The sequence below is a fragment of the Rhinolophus hipposideros genome (genome assembly GCF_964194185.1).
Source record: "Rhinolophus hipposideros genome assembly, chromosome: 22".
Lineage (NCBI taxonomy): Eukaryota > Metazoa > Chordata > Mammalia > Chiroptera > Rhinolophidae > Rhinolophus > Rhinolophus hipposideros.
The window spans coordinates 3,911,913-3,930,079 of record NC_138068.1 but is presented as its reverse complement, the minus strand read 5'-3'; the positions used below and the strand labels follow the sequence as shown (position 1 = coordinate 3,930,079).

Genomic DNA, 18,167 nt, shown 5'->3' with positions numbered 1-18,167 from the left:
CCCTTTCAAAACCCTCGGGCTCTAGGGAAGGAAGACAGAACAGTTTCTGAATCTGGCCAAAGAAGGCATGGGCCAGACAAGACACCCCAGATCTGCTTCCGTGGGGCTCCTCCAAAAACACGCTGAATCCCAGATGTGTCTTGGCCTGGGGAGGGTTCAAGACTGCTTTTGTTCTCTGCAGCCACATTTGAAAGCTTAGACATTCGAAGAATGATGTCAGGAACTCACTTTAAATGAAAAATACAATTTATGTGAACTAATTTGTTCTGCAAGTGATTTGTGGTGATAGCTTTTCGAAGGCTTGTTATATTTTCCAAATATTTTCACCACAAAAAAAAAGAAGAGGAAGAATATTGCTGACAAGAATGGAGTGGTTGGAAACAAAACAAAATAAAAATCATGCAAAAATGCCGTCAGCATTATTTTTCATGGTATTATCAGTCTTTAGGGATCAGATATTTGGTTGTCAGTTGTTAACCTTGGAAACTTGCCTACCCAACTTTCAAACAAAAAAGACGATCTAGTTGGCAAAGTCCACTGCTCGACTGCCAAACACCCCAACTAAATGTATTATCCAGGTTCATTTTGCAAAATAAATTTAATTTCTTACAGAGACACTTGGAATTTATAAAAGAACCCTGGAGAATTTGAATTTTAATAATCAATTACTCTTCAGCTTGATTCATCTTATAAACATGGAATATGCAAAATATTAAATTAGTTTAAAAAGCCAGACCTCTAACTCATAGTTGAGGAGAACTTTTACATAAACGAAGAATAATTGCCGAATGTTCTGATGCTGTAATACAATTTTTAGCTCCATGGTGTGTGTATAATGTTTCCACACTTAGAAAAAGAATTCCTTTCGGTAACGTCACTCTTTTCCAACCAAGAAAACAACTATCTTCCATATCTTATTGTACTCATAATGAAGGCTTATGATTTTTTATATCCTTAGGTACACATTTTCCTAAAATGCTGAAATAATCCTGGGGCTGTTTACGTCTAAAACATAAACAGAAAGGACCACCTGCCCACATCACCTACGAGGGTTAGTGGAGACCGATGAGAACAGCAGCTACAAAAGAAGATGGCCTTGGTTGACCCTCCCCTGAGCCACAAAGGACAAGCTGGGGAGTCTTGGTCTCAGGGCGATAAGTACAAGCCAGCACTGGCTCCTCCATAACTAGTCTATGAACAAGAATTCCAGAACCAAGTAGAAAGTCCTTGATTATACAATCACTTCAAAATGGGTCCAGAGTCTAACAAAGCCAAGCATACCATAAAATTAACTGTTAAAAGCACAAGAAATTTAGTCTTTAGACTATTCCTTTAACTGATGTAAGTACAAATACTTTAACAGAGCATTTCCCAAACCGCTGTAAACGTTTTGGCCACATCTGCATTCTTCAGAGTGCCTCTTTCTTACTTGCTGACATCCCTACTTCAGTCTGTCCAAATCTGTAAAACACATGTGTCTATTAAATTTTCTTTTCGTTGTCCTAGCAGCGCCTAAGGTCGCCTCCCACAGCTCCTGGGTTCCTTACTTTGGGAAACAAGGCCATGACCCACTGACAAATCTCAGCATCCTGCCCCGCAGAATTCTAAGCCAGCTGCCTCAACTCTGCCCAAGCTTTGCCTTCGTAAAACAACTGCTGACGTAAGGACAATCACTTTCAAAACATACTCAGATCTGAACTGCGAACTTCTGCGACTGAGGCCAAATCACCAGCTACCTTGTTGTGTGGACCAGCATTGAAGTCATGTGACACTTCGAATCCTGCATACGCCCAGCTACGGGACAGTTCACCAAGGCGTGGGGCTGTCGTCCCGGGACAGACTTACGTTCACGGCTTCTGCTTTATATTCGTTGTCACTGTCTGGGGCAGAGAGCGCTAGCAGGATTGGACACACTTTGTTTTCAATATCGTGCTGGAAAATTAGATCTTGTTCCAGAAGAATCAAGAGTACTTCCTGACTTGATTTTCTAACCTAGAAGAGGAAAAAGGGAAAAGGTTAAACACAGAACACACCAAAGAGCTCTCAGGATCAAGGCCAAACTCCTTAGCCGAGCGCCTCCCTGCCCGTGGCGTGAACCACACAGGGCTGCAGCCCTTCGGTCACGGTCACACCTCCTTCCCCAGGCCTTAGAATACACATGCCCGCTACCCAATTCCTCCCGTTCCTCCATTCTCAGGCCAATGTCCCTGCGCCCCGAACCCCATCAGGTCAGGCCCCATCTGTGCCCTAACAGTGCTAGGCACTCTGCTTTCACAACTTGTGCCCCAGATCTCTCCACACACACATACATGCGCACAGCACACATGCACACACACATATGCATACACACTTTTTCTCCATGACTACACATTGCCGCCTGTCTTTCCCGCTGCAGAGAGTGAACGTGGAGGGTGGGTACCACGGTGACTTGTCCTTCGTCCTTCAGTGCACCCTGAGGAAGCATGCTGATACATGGAGTGCAATTTCCCCTCCGTAGACAAAGACACAGGAAAACACAGCACAGTCCTGCCACCATTTTATAAAACCCCAGCACACCATGCCCAGGGCACGAATTCTGTCTGCTGTGACAGAGGCCACAGCGCAGGGCCCAGGGAAGAGCACTATGTGGCAGGACCAGACAATATGGACTCCTCAGGGCAGAGGAAGGTGGGGAAGGGCTGTTTGTTCTCCGCAGTCCGCACGGGGCGAGCACGCACGAGAACCTACAGGGATCCTAGGACGCTGGAGAGAAAACATTCTGGGGGAAATGAAAGCTCGGAAAATCCCAAATTATAGAGCAACTCACAAAATATGCAGCTCATCGCAGCGATGGCAAAGCAGGAAAATAGCAAGAAGACCCGAAGTGTGTAGAGGGTCACAGAAGAGCAGCAAGAGCCCGTTATAGAAGAGAGCTAGTCTGGGAGCCTGAAACCCCGGAGGCAGTCCAACATGAAAGCTTCTGAACAGGAGACAGGATGAAAACCGTATTTTAGAAAGATCATTCCAGCACTGGTGTGATGGAAGGTGGGGGGCTGAGGAAATCGGAGACGATCAAAGACTGAGGGCAGAAAGGTTAGCAAGGGAGCTATTGCCACAATCCTGGTGGGGCGGTGAGAGAGGAAAGGCAATATCGCAGGCCTGGGTGACAGCCTCGGGTGTCAAGCGGGAGGCAGCGAAAGCCCCCAATAACTCTGAGGTGTCAAACACTTACTGAGTGTCTGGCACATGCCAGGAACAGAGAACACGAGGACCACAGAGCAGACAAGCCAGACCTACCAGCCACCTTACTACAGGACTCATTCCAGGCGATGTCTCGGGATGCCAGCCAGCAGCTGGCAGGACGCTCCAGGCGGTAAGGTGAGGGGACCCCTGAGCGGACATGGAGTCAGATGTCAGGGGCAGTCAGAAGCCTGCTGAGGGTGAAGGGTGGCCCGCAAAAGTTCTGCCCACATCAAATCCCTGGAAGCTCTGAATGTGACTTTTGAAAGGTTCTTTGCAGATGTGGCTAAGTTCAGGATCTCGAGATGCCCAGAATTAGCAGGGAGGGTCCTAAATGCTATTCCAAGTGTCCTTACAAGAGAAAGGCACAAGGAGAAGGCAGAAGACAGAAGACGGCCATGTAAAGGCGGAGGCAGAGACTGGATGGATGTGACCAGGAGCCGAGGAAGCTGCAGCCCCCAGAAGCTGTTAAGAGGCGAGGAACAGATTCTCCCCTGGAGACCGCAAAGCGAGCGCAACCCGCGGGACAGCCTGATTTTGGACTTCCGGTCTCCAGAGAATAAATTTCTGTTGTTTGAAGCTACCCAGTCTGTGGAACTTCGTTCCGGCCAGCCCAGGACACTGATACACCAGACAAGCAAGGGCAGGGCAGAGGACAGCGTGTTCAGGGGTACAGAGAGAAGAACTCTGCTGATGCATGAATGTCCTGCTGACAGAAGCGAGGTGGCCGCGCAGGGTGGCAGAGCGGGAGGCTGAAGGGCCAGCTGAAGGCAGGGTGCAAAAGGTCTCAGTATCCCACGAAGACCTTTGCGGCCATGGTGGGCCCCAAGGGTTGGCAGAGGAGTGACAAGATCAGACTCAGCTTCAGTGAGCACAATAGTTTAGAAACCTCGAGTGGTTGTGAAGGCTGAGAGAACAGGCGAGGGGCTCCCGAGCAGAGATGCCTCTGGCTCGGACTCAGGCATGAATTTGGGGGTTGGGGGACAGAAAGGTGGGTGGGTTTGACAGACGTTGCCGAAGAGAGCTGAGCAAATCACTGAAGATGATCACAGAAAATCAAAGATGACTCATGTCCTTGCCTCAGGCTCTTAGTAACCAAAATGGAGAAAATGGACGGATAAGTAGGATGGAGGGTGAAGAGAAACGTTTAGGTGTGGAGTTGTGAGCTCTGTGTGGTCCAATGGATCTCCAGGGAGAGCCGTCCGGGGGCTGGGAGATGGAGGGGCTCACGCACTCCAGAGGCGTGGGTGAGGGACAGCAGCCTGGTGTCCACATGCAGGTGGGTCTCCCCGGCCCATGGAAGTAGATGAGCCCCCCAAGGCAACCCTGGCACTGTAAGAAAAAGGCGAGGACACCCTGGGTGTCCTGAAGGGCACCTGAAGGGCAGGTGAGGACCAGGGCAGGGGACGGAGACTGCGGGAGACACAAGCAGGAGGAAGGGAGGAGGCAGGGAGGACACTTGAGAGCCCAACAGGTGGCACGGAAGTGGTCTGAACGCTGCACCCCAATCTGCGTTCTGCAGTTACTAGCTGGGCCATCCTGGGCAAGGGACTTAGCCCCTTGGAACCTCGGTTTCTGCCTCTGTGAACGTGGATGGGAATGGTGCCTGTCTTACAGGGTGGCTATGGAACGAATGACCTAACAGACGGGGGGCTTGGACTGTGATCTGGGGCACAGTATGCCCAATGGGTGCTGTCACAGACATCACAGTCTTAGCGGCCAAGAGAGGGAAGTGTGAGGACGATACCAGGGCAGAGGTGCCTGCTGATGCGCTCCAGGGAGCAGCGAGCATGTCCTGGTCACCTGTCCATCCCACTGGCGGGCAGGGCTCCACAAAATGCCAGGTGGGCATCCAAGAAAGGGGTCTTCAAAACCCAAAAGTAGCTAAGACTGACAAACAGTGCAAATCGATCAAGCCAAGGGAAAAGAGAAGTCACTGGATAAATCAATTGTGGGAAAAATATAAAAGCAACACCATAAAACAGTTCAAATGAATGACCAAGAGCTCTCTGGATTAGTGTGGACAGAGCGGAAAAACAGAGGAAGGAAAGCAAGCAGCAGAATGGAAAGTACAGTCTGATGTCATTTAAGTGAGGCTTTCAAGCACCCAAACAAGACACCATCTTATTCAGCGCCACTGACACAGTGGTGTGACTATACAACACTGGTGGGACAGGATCCACCAAGCTTCCTACGGAAGGGGCAGGACGGGAGAAAAACGGGATGGAGGAGGGGCACAGAGCAGCTCTAACTGTATCTGTAACCTTTAAATCAAAAGGCTGGAAAGAAAATTACACACCGTTTACATTTGTTGAACAAGAGCAGTAGGTATATGGGTGTTTATTACACAATTCTCTCGGGTGATTAAAATAGTTCATGACATTTTAGACACTGAAACTGTTTCTGAAAAAAACAAAACACTGGATTTCACGATGAGACTAGTTGAGTCTGTGGCAAGATCGCTCTCAACCTTTTGGGCGCATTAGCAGCAGCGGTGAGCAGCCGCCCAAGTGGGAGCCCAGTGAGGGGTAGAGCCTGCGCAGCTCCACTTTCAGGAAGCTTGGCAGAAGGGAAAAGAGTGGTGTGCACTCAGGGTCACGGCCAGGGCATGGAAAGATGAGGGAGACTTAGGCATGACTATAACCTGAAGAGAAAAGTCAATGACAGAGATTGGAAAAACAAGCAAGCTATGAGACAAGAAGAGGGCACCAAAGAGGGAAATGAAGACATCTGCCCTAAAAGGGGGATAGGACGTCCACCCCTGAGACACAAAGTGAGTAGCTCACCACAACTGAAATGTGGAGCTTTTACAGATGATTCCATTCTATATATCGTTAACTAAAAATCTACCAGGGACCAGACTCCGTGCTAGGTCACAGAGATAAGTAAAGTAAGACCAGTCCCTACAGTTAAGGGCTCCAAGTCTAGAATGGGAGAGAAACTACCGGTTACAACATCCAGTGTCACCCGGACAATCCTAAAACACACAACAGACGGGCCTTGTGAGATGGGGCCCAACATCCCGCGCTCCTTCTCCAGCTCGGCTGCTCCCCAACACACACCACCACACTTCTCTGCACCTCAGGTTCCTCACCTCTAAGACAAGCAATGTCCTTACCTCACTGATGCTGGCGCATGGGATGTCACACAGTGAGGGCGCCAGAAATGGTAGCTGTCGGCGGCAGCAGCAGTCAAAGGAATAATGTTAGTATCGTGCCCAACGTCGCGCATTTCATACCTGACATGAGTCACTGCATGTTCAGTGGCCATGAAAAGTACTTGACAATGAACAGAGGGACAGGCTGGACTGCGATACAGGTGGGGCCTGGCACACTCACGCCCATGTGCAAAAAAGCATGTGTGCCTTTGCCGAAGTAAGAATCATAACTCAAGAGGGACCTTCAGGCACTACCAGTGACCCGCACTGTGGCTTCTGCTACAGGGAGGTGGAGACTGATGGGAGTCAGGGGGCGGGGCGTCCGGAAGGAGCAAGGAGGTCTGTACCAGCAAAACGAAAGGGACCAGGCAGGATAGCCGTGGCATCAATGACAGGATGGGGACAGCCCACAAAGAAGTCTGGGCTGTGCCTGAGGGCATTAAAGAGCTTGAAGAATGCTCAGTAAGATGTGACTTCATCATATTTTTGTTTAAAGATGACAGGGATGGAGAAGAGGGCGTGCACTTGAGGGGTTATGTATTTATTATGGGAAGGAGACATGGCATGGGTCTAACTGAAGGTAGGAAGTCAGAGAAGGATTTCGATGGTCCCCAGGCTGTGGCTCTGGGGAACTGAGTAATGCAGATGGTGGTTCCATTCACTGAGATGGGAAGAAGATGGAAAGCTTCTATTTTCCCTACAAAGTGAAAGGCAAGGTCACCAGTTTGGTGCCAGGCAGGGCGAGGTGAAGAGGCTTGATGACAGTGGCAAAGGTCTGAAAAACTGCCAAGGATAATGTGAAAAGCTGCTGATGAGGGATAAGGAAAGGATTGCCAAGCACGCTGCAGGTCCAGCTGTGACTGGAACCCATCAGTTTGCAGTGGTACCAATTACTGCAGGATGGGACCCTCCCCCCAGCTCGGCAACCAGAGTGGAGGAAGCAGGCAGGCTGGGGGTTGGTGGGCAGACAGGTGGCCAGAGTACTACCAAAAGGACAAAAAATGGAGGCTAATGGTGGTCACAGGACTGAAAGGGTGGGAGGAGAGAGGGAGCAGCTGAGGAAGAACAGGAAGTAAAGGCAGGAGGACAGCGGGAGACGGAACCAGAGGCCTCCAGGGCACGAAGGCTCAGGGCGGTGGGAGAGGAGAAAGGAGGGCAAGCGTGGTGACAGAGTGGGAGTCCATCTTTGGGACTTCACAGGAAAGACAGCTCTGGAGACAACAGAGGAAAAAGAGTGACCACAAGTGCGGTTGGTGGGTGGCTGTTACAGGGCAGAAGCAGCGAGGCTGCCTGTCAGGAGGCCTGCTCTTGGCCCCCGATACAACTCTTCAGCAAACAGACTACGTCAGGCACGAGGCTCGAGCCAGTGCGGCCCATACCCTCCTGGAATCAAATATATGACGATGATATATGACAAAGGTCAAGGAGTATCAAACCCCGACCCAGGATAATCTCATTGTCAAGAACATATCCAAAGGAATAAGAAAAGCCCACAGAAGAATAAAACTGCATCCTTCATGATGCTCACTGCATCCATGCTACAAAAAGGTTGAAAAAAAATCTACGCATTCAACAAAATTAGGAATGTGAAGATTATGAAGATGGACAGTGTCTGTGACACATAGATGAGCTTTCTGGGGTAGAAAATCTGTCCTACTCATCTCTTTATCTGCAGCACGAAGCACCATGCTTGGCTTACAATGTGCACTCTAACCTGTCTGAATAAAGGAATAAATGGAAGAAACTGCATCACATTCTGATTAGACCAACGTGAGGAAAAATGTAAGCACCTAGAGAAGAAAACGCAAAAATAATCAAAATACTAATGTTAGGAGAGTGGAAACAGGATGACTTTTTCCTTATTTGAAAACTACATTTAATCCTGTCACACTGCTTTAACACTCAAAGGTGAGCATTTGCTCTTTTAAAAATGCTTGGATCAAGGAAGAAATATAAACCTTAAAATTGTAGTTCTTGAAACTAACAATGATGAAAACTTGGCATACCATAAAAAATTACAAATATGGTTAGCCTTTGTGGAAATCCACCCCCAAAGACACTGATACAGGTAGAAATGATGCAGGGCTATTTGTTGCAACAGTTTTAAAGTAGCAAAAAAATGTAGAGATAACCCAAACATCTAGTCTACATGTCCCCGGTGGAATACTACACTGCCGGGAAAAAGGAACATGGATGCGTTCCTTAGCTTGCTATGGACCGATCTCCACGACACCCGAGGCAGTGGGGAAAGCGAGGGACATGCCATCAGGCATAGCAGCCACCTTGCATCTGGGAAAGGAATGAGGACATACGCATGTGTGCTCATTTATCTGCATGTGTGAGTATTTTTCTAAAGGTAAGAATAAACCAAAACTTAATAAAAATGGTGTCTTAGGCACCCCTAAAAAACCTGTATGGGAGGGAGAGGGAGAGACAGGATAGGATGGGGAAGGAAGTCAGATTTCTCTGAATGTACTATTTTACAATTTGCCTATGAAATCATGTAAAAACAGTTTAAATAATTATAAGTCTAAATGAAATCTGAATGTAAAAGCTAAAGTAATTCCTAAAAATCAGAAGTAAATGAAAACAAAGGAGCCTAACTGCATATTAAGTTGTCAGCTTATCCACAAAGACAAGGTTAATGCACGTGACTTGGTGACAATGCATCTCTGGAGTGGGGGGGGGGCTAAAACCAGAAAGAACTGCAAAGAAATCTTAAATTCTCTCCAGTAATTTTGCCATGTTGTTAGTAATAACACTGGCATTTTTATTCTGGACACACACGCGCGAGCATGCGTGAACGCTGCTAAGAAGCAACATTTGTACTGAGTAAAAATACATACATATAATCAAATAAGTAAAAGCCCTACAACCCCAAGTTTGAGTTGGAAATACCCGTATACACTCATGAGGAACTTGTATTTTTTTAAGAAAATCAATTGCTCTGTCACTAGAAGCAATGACTAATATCGCAGCAATGAGCACTCCCAGGACCACACTCTGAATTCCTATTATTGTTTCCCTCTTATAGGAGCCAGGACTCCTTGGAGACATGGCCAGTGCCAGGCAGCAGCGAGCCATCAAAGTCTACTGGGTCATGTCAGGATTGAGGAGCCCACTTGAAGGGTTCCCACTGGTCAGAGCTCGGACACTTTGATCGTCAAAAAGAATGATTACCATGGATGAAAACATCTAACAGGTGAAAAATTCACAAGTTCATACTAATACTCAAACACATTTTAAAAAGCTAATCAGTAACCTCTACAGATTATTAAGACACCAACTAATTATTCTAGAAACTGGTAAACAAAGGGGGTGCAAATAGCATTTCTCCTGTCTTCTCTCGACAAACAGATTTTCAGGGTTACCTAGAGCTGAGGGGAAGTTCTTCACAGAAGAATCCCAGCTCTGAAATGAAGAAGGAATGACGGAATGAGAGCATCATGGTTTTGCAGTCTCTAACGAAAGCTGGGATCTAGGCGGTGACCGCCATGGCTGCTACTCGGTTGATGGGAAATGCCGTAACGTACAGACAAGGCTGACCAAACCTGGATTCCGTGACCATACCACTTTTTGCTTCCTGATCTGATGCAGCAGAAAAACGCAATAGCACAGCACCTACAACATCCTCTCACTGTACTACCCAAAAAACTGGAGTGCGACAAAGACTAACTTCACTTCCGGTTTGTAGGACATACTGAGAATGGAGGACCGTCTCAGGCGACAGTATGGGGACACAGGAGCCGGGTCCCAAATGCAGGAAACCCGATAGGACTAACGAGCTCGTTTCCTCAACAAATAAATAGCAGGGGGGAAAAGGAGGGAGAAGTTCAGAAATGAAGGGATTTAAAGACCCGTCAGCCAAATGCAATGTGTGGACCTTGTGTGTCTTCTGACTGGGAGAGACTATCTGGGAAGAAAGACACTTATGAGAAAACTGGGAAAATTTGAACAATGATTAGATATTAGATGATATTAAGGAACTACTGATCATTCTTACACTTGTGATAATGGTACTGTCATTATGTTTTTAAAGTGTCTATATTTCTTAGAATACAATACTAAAGGATTCACAGTGGAAATGAGATGGTGTCTGGGAAATGCTTTTACCTAGGTTGGATTTATGTCGGTAAAAGAAATGAAAAGAAGACTGGTCAAATGATAGCTGAAGCTGGGTGAAGAGTACACGGGTATTCATTTGAATATTCTCTCTACTGCTGTGTGCGTATGAAAATTTCCATAATAAAAAGCTGAAGAAAAGAAAAGAACTAGCTCCTGATAATAAGAATAAGCGCTGTCTATCTTCCTACGGGATTGGGGGCACTAAGCACAAATCGACCTTCGGTTCTTGAATCACCGAAATCTAAGCTGTTTTCTGAATTACAAATAGCAGTGAAATAAAACTACAGAGAATGTGCTCCAGAGGTCTAAAAGGTGAGTGTTTCACACCTGATTATTTGGGTCTGTGAGGTACCTCACCACGATAGGGATGAGATACTCGGAGAGCACCATCGGGAAATCTGATCTGTTTTCCTGTAAAAAAATGGCGATAGGAGGAATCTGTTCCATCAGCTCAGTCCGCACTGTGGGCTCTGCAGCAATAAAAAGCAGAGAAAAAAATTATATAAGAATAAGCCAAGCGTCTTATATAGTACATACTGATAGTTTCTAGCTTTTCTTACTAAAATACTTCATCAAAAAAAATTAGACAAATGCAGTTTAAAAATCATTTCCCATTTAGAGTATTTATGCTACAGACAGGCTTAAAAAGCTAATAAGCTACACAGCAATTTAAAAACATAAAAAGAAGAGAGAATGACGACTCTATTATAACAAGCCATATGTAAACCAAGGAGGGAGCGAGAAGTCTGCGTGCTGGGCCAGAGTCCAAAAGCCATTACAACTAATGGCAGACACGCCAGACCTATGGGTTGTGCTTATTTAAATTCCAGCCAGAATGTATACATTATAAGTAATTCTTTCATAAATGCACTCCCCCGCAATCCACGCATCCCAATTATTTCTAAGGCAAAGCATTAAACAAAAGAGCGGCTCTAGGGCCAATAGACCGCATTAAATTTAACACAAATATATAATTGCTTCAGCACTGTAAATGGTGACTCATTTATAAAGAGAATCCATTTAAGGACTCAAAACATCCACTTGGGACTTTTTAAAAGTGTTGTGTCATATTCTTATGAATATTTTAAGCTAATAGGGGAGCTATATGGAAGACTAATTTTTTCTATTTTCAGTTAAAATTCTCAAACTCTAAAGCAAGCCTAAGATTTCTGAAACTTTCTGAAGCTGTTCACCAGTCATTATAAATGCGGGGGGAGGGGTCGGGGGTGCAGAGCTGCTGTCAGTACTGGCAACCCCACTACTCACTCATCTTACTCATTTTATTTGGGGGGAGGGGGTAGCAGCTTAGTGTCTGCCCTGCAGCACTGTGCTTTTCTTCCAGGAGAGCAATCATGGAGAGGTAGAAATAGAAAAGAAAAATCAAGCTCAGTCTACAAAGATCACAGGTGAGGGAAACCAATGACTGGGATTGTTCTAATGCAAAGGACTCCTTTTGATTTCGTATTTCTTAGCAACCAGTACTCTGGCAAAACTCATGGAAAACAAAAGGCCTAACTGCCAGGGCAAAGAGCATTCGTAACCATTAGCCATTCTAATCCCCTAAAAAGAAGGATCATTTAATGACAAACAAGACGCCCGCTCCTCATGACAAAACCCATTTATGGTTAGACATTGCATAAAATTTTTTTGATTAATAATTTTTTATATTGGCTATCATTGGTTATAGGAAACACACAAGTAACAAGTAAAGGTGTACACTCCTTGTACAAACCTGCATCTTCTGACAATCTGACCACGATCGCCATGACTGTTAAGAAGTCTTCTTCATCATTACCGAAGTCCCGGAAGATATCAAGTAGCCCTCTGGCGATAATCTGACTATAGAGACAAAAAATGACCCACAGTTACATGGGCAACACAGACTGCCGGGTAAGGGCTACAAGCAGGTCGTACAAGCAGGGAGAAAGGAAAGTCGGCGACCTCCATCCAGAGGGAGGAGCGAGCGTCCAGGAACGGCCAAAAGCAACCACTGCAATGGGGGTCGACATCCTACAGGCACGGGACTGCATCCTCCAGCCTGGAGGTCACAGGAGGTCGTCGACATTGTCCGCTTGGGATAAGGGAAAACCGTTTGTCCTTTTCTGACTCATTTCCAGGCCTAGACAGCCGTGCAGGAGAGGTACATGACAGTGGCAGGGAATTAAGTGACATGAACACAGAAGGAAAGGCATCGAGGGCCATGTCACTGTCAAATGGCCTCTGCCCACTCGGTGCCAGCAGCATCCCCTGGCTGCCCCCGCCCCATAAGGTGACAACCGAAATTGTCTCCAGACACTGCAAATGTCCCCTGGGGGCAAAATCACCCTGGCTGAGAGCCACCATGTTAGAGGAACCTACGCAAAAGCTACAAGGGAACGGACTGACTCTACTATCTTTGCAGCTCTTCTGTAAATCTAAAATTATTTCAAAATAAAGTTTAAAGACAAAACAAAACACAGAGTTGTTTTGTTTTGTTTTGTTTTTTTTTAAGCCACAAGGAGGTAACACTAAACTCATTAGAAGAAACATTATAAAAAGCACCTAGTGCTGGCAAAAATATAAAGCAACAGGAATGCACAGACATGATCGGTGGGAATGCAAACTGCACAGGTGATACGGGAAGCAACTGGACAGTTTCTCAAAATGTTAAGTACACGCTTACCACTAAACCCAACAATTCCCCCTTGGGTATCTACCCAAATGACATGAGAAAGGATGTCCACACAAAATTTGTACACAAACGTTCCTATCAGCATTCTTCCAATACCCACAAAATGAAGACAATCCCGGTGTTTGCCCAAGGATGTGAAACCCAGGCTATCCGCACAGCACCATTCGATTCAGCTACGAAAACGGACACACTTCAAACGCACTTTGCTTGTCAAAGCAGCCAAACAGAAAAGACTAAATATCACGTGATTTCATTTACATGAGATTCTAAAAAAGGCAAAACTTGAGCATCAAGAAACAGAGCAGGGGGCCGGCCCGGTGGCTCAGGCGGTTAGAGCTCCGTGCTCCTAACTCCGAAGGCTGCCGGTTCGATTCCCACATGGCCCAGTGGGCTCTCAACCACAAGGTTGCCAGTTCAATTCCTCAAGTCCTGCAAGGGATGGTGGGCAGCGCCCCCTGCAACTAAGATTGAACACAGCACCTTGAGTTGAGCTGCCTCTGAGCTCCGGGATGGCTCAGTTGCTCAGTTGGTTGGAGCGTTTCCTCTCAACCACAAGGTTGCCAGTTCGACCCCGCAAGGGATGGTGGGCTGTGCCCCCTGCAACTAGTAACGGCAACTGGACCTGGAGCTGAGCTGCGCCCTCCACAACTAAGACTGAAAGGACAATAACTTGACTTGGAAAAGTCCCGGAAGTACACACTGTTCCCCAATAAAGTCCTGTTCCCCTTCCCCAATAAAATCTTTAAAAAAAACCCAGAAAAAACAGATCAGTGGTTGCCTGGGCCAGCGGTGGGGGGTTGGGGAGGGCTGACAGCAAAGGGGCAAGCAGGGAAACAAGGGGGTGATGGGAATGTTCAAACTCAATTACGGGGATGGTCTGTGTGCCGTATACATTTATCCAAACTCACCTCACTGGAGGCTGTGAGTGGGTGAATTCCATGCATGAAAAACGCGCCTCAATAAAGCTGGGTTTTGTTCACACTCAGTGTTATTTGATATTAGTTTCAGGGGTACAGCATAGATATCTGCATCCCTATGTGCGGTGCAGCATTATTTATTACACAACAGCCAAGCTATGGAGGCAGCCTGGGTCCATGAATGGATGAATGGATAAAGAAGTGGTACATATATACAACGGAGCGTTACTCAGCCATAAAAAAGAATGAAATCTTATCATTTGCAACACCATGAACGGACCTAGAGGGAATGATGCTAAGGGAAATAAGTCAGACAGGGAAAGACAAATACCACATGATTTCACTTATGTGTGGAATCTAAAGAACAAAATAAATGAACAAACAAAACAGCAACAGACTCATAGATACAGAGAACAAACTGATGGTTGCCACATGGGAAGGGGTGGATACTGGGTTAGAATGGTGAAGGGAGTAAGAACTACAATTGGTAGTTATGAAATAGTCGCGGGGAGGTAAAGTACAGCATAGGGAGTATAGTGAATACTACTGTAATAACTATGTACAGCGCCAGGGGGTACTAGACTAATGGGGGGACCACTCCGTAAGGTGTATAGATGTCTAACCACTACGCTGTCCATCGATAAAGCTATTTTAAACAAAGACATTGAGGAGGGGAAAATTCAGTGCGATCAGCAGTGGCTTGTGGTGGCCTGGAGGCCTCGGTGTGCAAGAATAAGGAGTGGCACTCCAGAAAGTTTCCTCTGAGCCCCTGCCTGCATCTGTCTGCTCCCCTGAGAGCCTGACGGTCTGGGAACAATACATGTCATTTCTGGCCATGCACCTGGAGAATTAGCGGAAGTCAAAAACCCAACTTTTTCATGAAAGGAAGACTAGCAATGTGGAGCTCAAAGGGGGCAGTCTCTTGGCCCAGAATACTACAGGAAGGAATCCATCAACTCAGGCCTGTTCACAGAGAGACTTACACCGCCCCTGGGATGAAAGGTCGCGATCTGGCAGCAAGGGGGTTTGGGAAAATCGAAAGAGACTCTATAAAGTCCCTGATGACATTTCACTGGAACACCTCCATGTCAGCCTCCCCTGGGAAATCAAGCAACTAAGGTCCCCAATGTCCTAACAGGGCCATAGAACGGATAGACAGATCTGCCTCCAGCCTCGAGAGGTCACAAGGGACCTGCCCTCCTAAGGAAAGGGAGGGCCCTGAAGCAGGGACAAATCCACCGCAGTGAGTGCAGACAGGAGAGAGCTGCAGCCTCACGTCGGTGCGTTGGCACCAACCCTTTGGAAACCCCGCTTCTTTATGTTGTGTGACCTGGAGAGGTCAGACTGGACCAGCATCGGCCTCCGTCCTTCCCATGTCGGCTATGCGAACGAGATGAACGAGGAGAGGACAAGCGCACGTGCCTCGGAAAAGGGTTCTGAAGAGTAAGTGAGCTCACATGGGAAGCGCCCAGCACAGGACGTGGTGTGTCAGCCTTTGTACGTATTACCACATAAGCCAAGAGTTGCCATCAAGGTGTCTATCCAAAGAGAGAGGCTTCCATGAATCATGATCTATACTCTGGCATGCTAGCCAACCGTTTCTCAAGGTACCTGGACATCTGCACTGAGTTAGAAACATGCCCACGATACATTACAGGAAAAACCAAGGTGAAGAATTGGACATATAGCATGAGCCCGTTTCTTAACACAAATTATGTTTATGTATGTGTGTGCAATACCTGTCCACATAAGCACACTTATATGCATACATTCATTTAGGGGTCAAGTCTGGAAGGCTATGCACTGAATTGTTCGTAGTCATTACCAAAGATTGTAAGAGGACTCTCACTATCTAACACCTAAACTTGCTAAACGTTTCAACAAGCAGGTATTATTTTTGTGGATTTTCTAAAATATAAAGAAAGAGGATGGCTCAGCTTTGCATTGTTTCTTGGAAATGTAACCATGGAATGTAACTTCCCGTCTTTGTCCCTTCTCTCCCTCACCCAAACATGTAGTAGTTACAATCATGAGTGTAGCTCAACTAGCTCTCGACTCATGGCAAGAAGCTTGGGGTGCAGAGATGTGCAAGTTCCAGGCCCGGCCTTGAATGTACTCACAGTCCAGGCCCATAAACAGGCAAGAACATCAATGACGCTGAACTGTGACAAGATTCTTCAGACAGAAGAACCAGGAAAGAGCAAGCCGGGAGCTGAGTGCGAGAATGAGCCGGGGCCAGGCAGAGACGAGGAGGGGTGAGGACACCGGGCCCACATGTCGGACCAATCAGACAAGGACTTTAAAATAAGTGTGATTAATAGGCTGAAGTTCTATTGGAAGAGTTAGACATACCGGGCGGTTCAGGAATACGGGAACTCTGTACTTCCTGCCCAATTTTTCTGGAACCCTAAAACTGCTCACAAAAATACAGTCTTATTTAGAACAAACAAAAAAAAGGAAAGTGAAATAAAGACTTTTTTTCAGACAAAAAATAGCTGTGAGCATTCATTGAGAGCAGCCTTGTAGTAATAAGAATTGTTAAAGAAAATTCTTGAGGTAAAAGGATACCTGATGGAAATGGGCATTTTACCAAAAGAAATACAAAGCACAGAAGTGGTAAAAATAATGACAAAAAACATGTTTCTTATTTTAATTGTTTTGAAAGATAGCTGACTACCTAAAGCAAATGTAGGAACAAGGTGTTGTAGAGTTGGTAACGTATACAAACAAAATGCAGGAAAACACTAGCAGAAAAGAAGGGGGAGAGGAAATAAGAGTGCACGGCTCTGGGTCTGGGTCTCGCACTGTCTGCAAAGTGGTATCATTTTATCTGAACATACATTGTGATAAGTTAAACCCGTATACTATCATCCCTAGAACACCCAGTGATAATTTTTAAAAGAGGTATGACTGATAAGCCAATAGTGGAGATGAACGGAATTATATTTTTTAAATTAGTTTTTCTTAAAAAGGCAGGAAAAGAGGAAAATAGCAAGGAAAGTTGAGGCAAATAGAAAACAAATAGCAAGATGACAGATTTAAACCAAGGCATATCAGGGGTAACATCACATGTAAATGATACAAACATTCAAATCAAAAGACAGAAATGGTTAAATTAGATTTAAAAAAAAGAGTAAGACCCAACTATATGCCTTCTACAATAACCACATTTAAAATATAAGACATAGATAGGTTAAAAAAAGAAATGGACAGAAACATACCACACAAACACTGAAGCAAGCTGGAGGGTGTGTATCCCTATCAAACACAGCAGGCATCAGAAAAAGGAGCATTACTAGGGATTAAGGAGACATTACAGTCAGTGATAAAGAAGTCAATTTATTCGGGAAAATAGAACAATACTAAACATGTACGTACCCAAGAACAGAGCTTCCAAATACACAAAATAAAAACTATTAGAACTGAAAAGAGATATATCCACAATCATAGTTGCAGATTCCAACATTCTTCTCAGTTAACTGACAGAACATGAATAATACAGAAGACCTGAACAACGTTTTCAACCAACTTGTTCTAACTGACACTTATAAAACACTCTACCCCAAAACATTAGGATTCACATTGTTTTCAAGTGCACACAGAATATTCACCAAGTTAGAGCAGATTCTGAGCCATAAAACAAATTTAGAAAGAAGAAATAACACAAAGTACATTCTCTGAAGAAAAAGACTTAAACTAAGAATCAAGTAACAGAAAGATATCTGGAAAATCCTCGAATATTTGGAAGTTAAACAAAACAATTCTAAATAACTCACTGGTCAAAGGAAAAATTATTATGGATATTAAAGATACTTTATACTGAAAGGTAATGAAAATATGACATATCAGAACTTTAAGATGCAGCTAATATAATACTTAAGTACTTAATAGTACTTAATACCGAACTTACAAAGTAAAATGAAGATATTATAAGGGAGAGACCAAAAAAATAGAGGTAAGTATCCTTCACAAGTAAGAAAAAGAACAGCAATTAGAATTTCCCCAAAAAATCTCCACGGAAGAAAATAATGCATGTTAGAGCAGAAATTCCTGAACTAGAAAGTAAAGAGACAGTAGA

At 45.4% G+C, this 18,167-nt stretch overlaps 1 protein-coding gene across 1 annotated transcript in view; it reads right to left on the bottom strand.

Annotated features, from left to right (window-relative positions):
* Positions 1–18,167, bottom strand: part of LOC308490796 (serine/threonine-protein phosphatase 4 regulatory subunit 1-like) — a gene marked incomplete at its 5' end in the record, with an annotated part of 70,389 nt that overhangs the window by 27,039 nt on the left and 25,183 nt on the right. Inside the window, 3 exon segments of the mRNA XM_081033424.1 lie at positions 1,846–1,992; positions 10,829–10,971; positions 12,234–12,340. Of these exon segments, the coding sequence (XP_080889550.1) occupies positions 1,846–1,992; positions 10,829–10,971; positions 12,234–12,340 (397 nt within the window).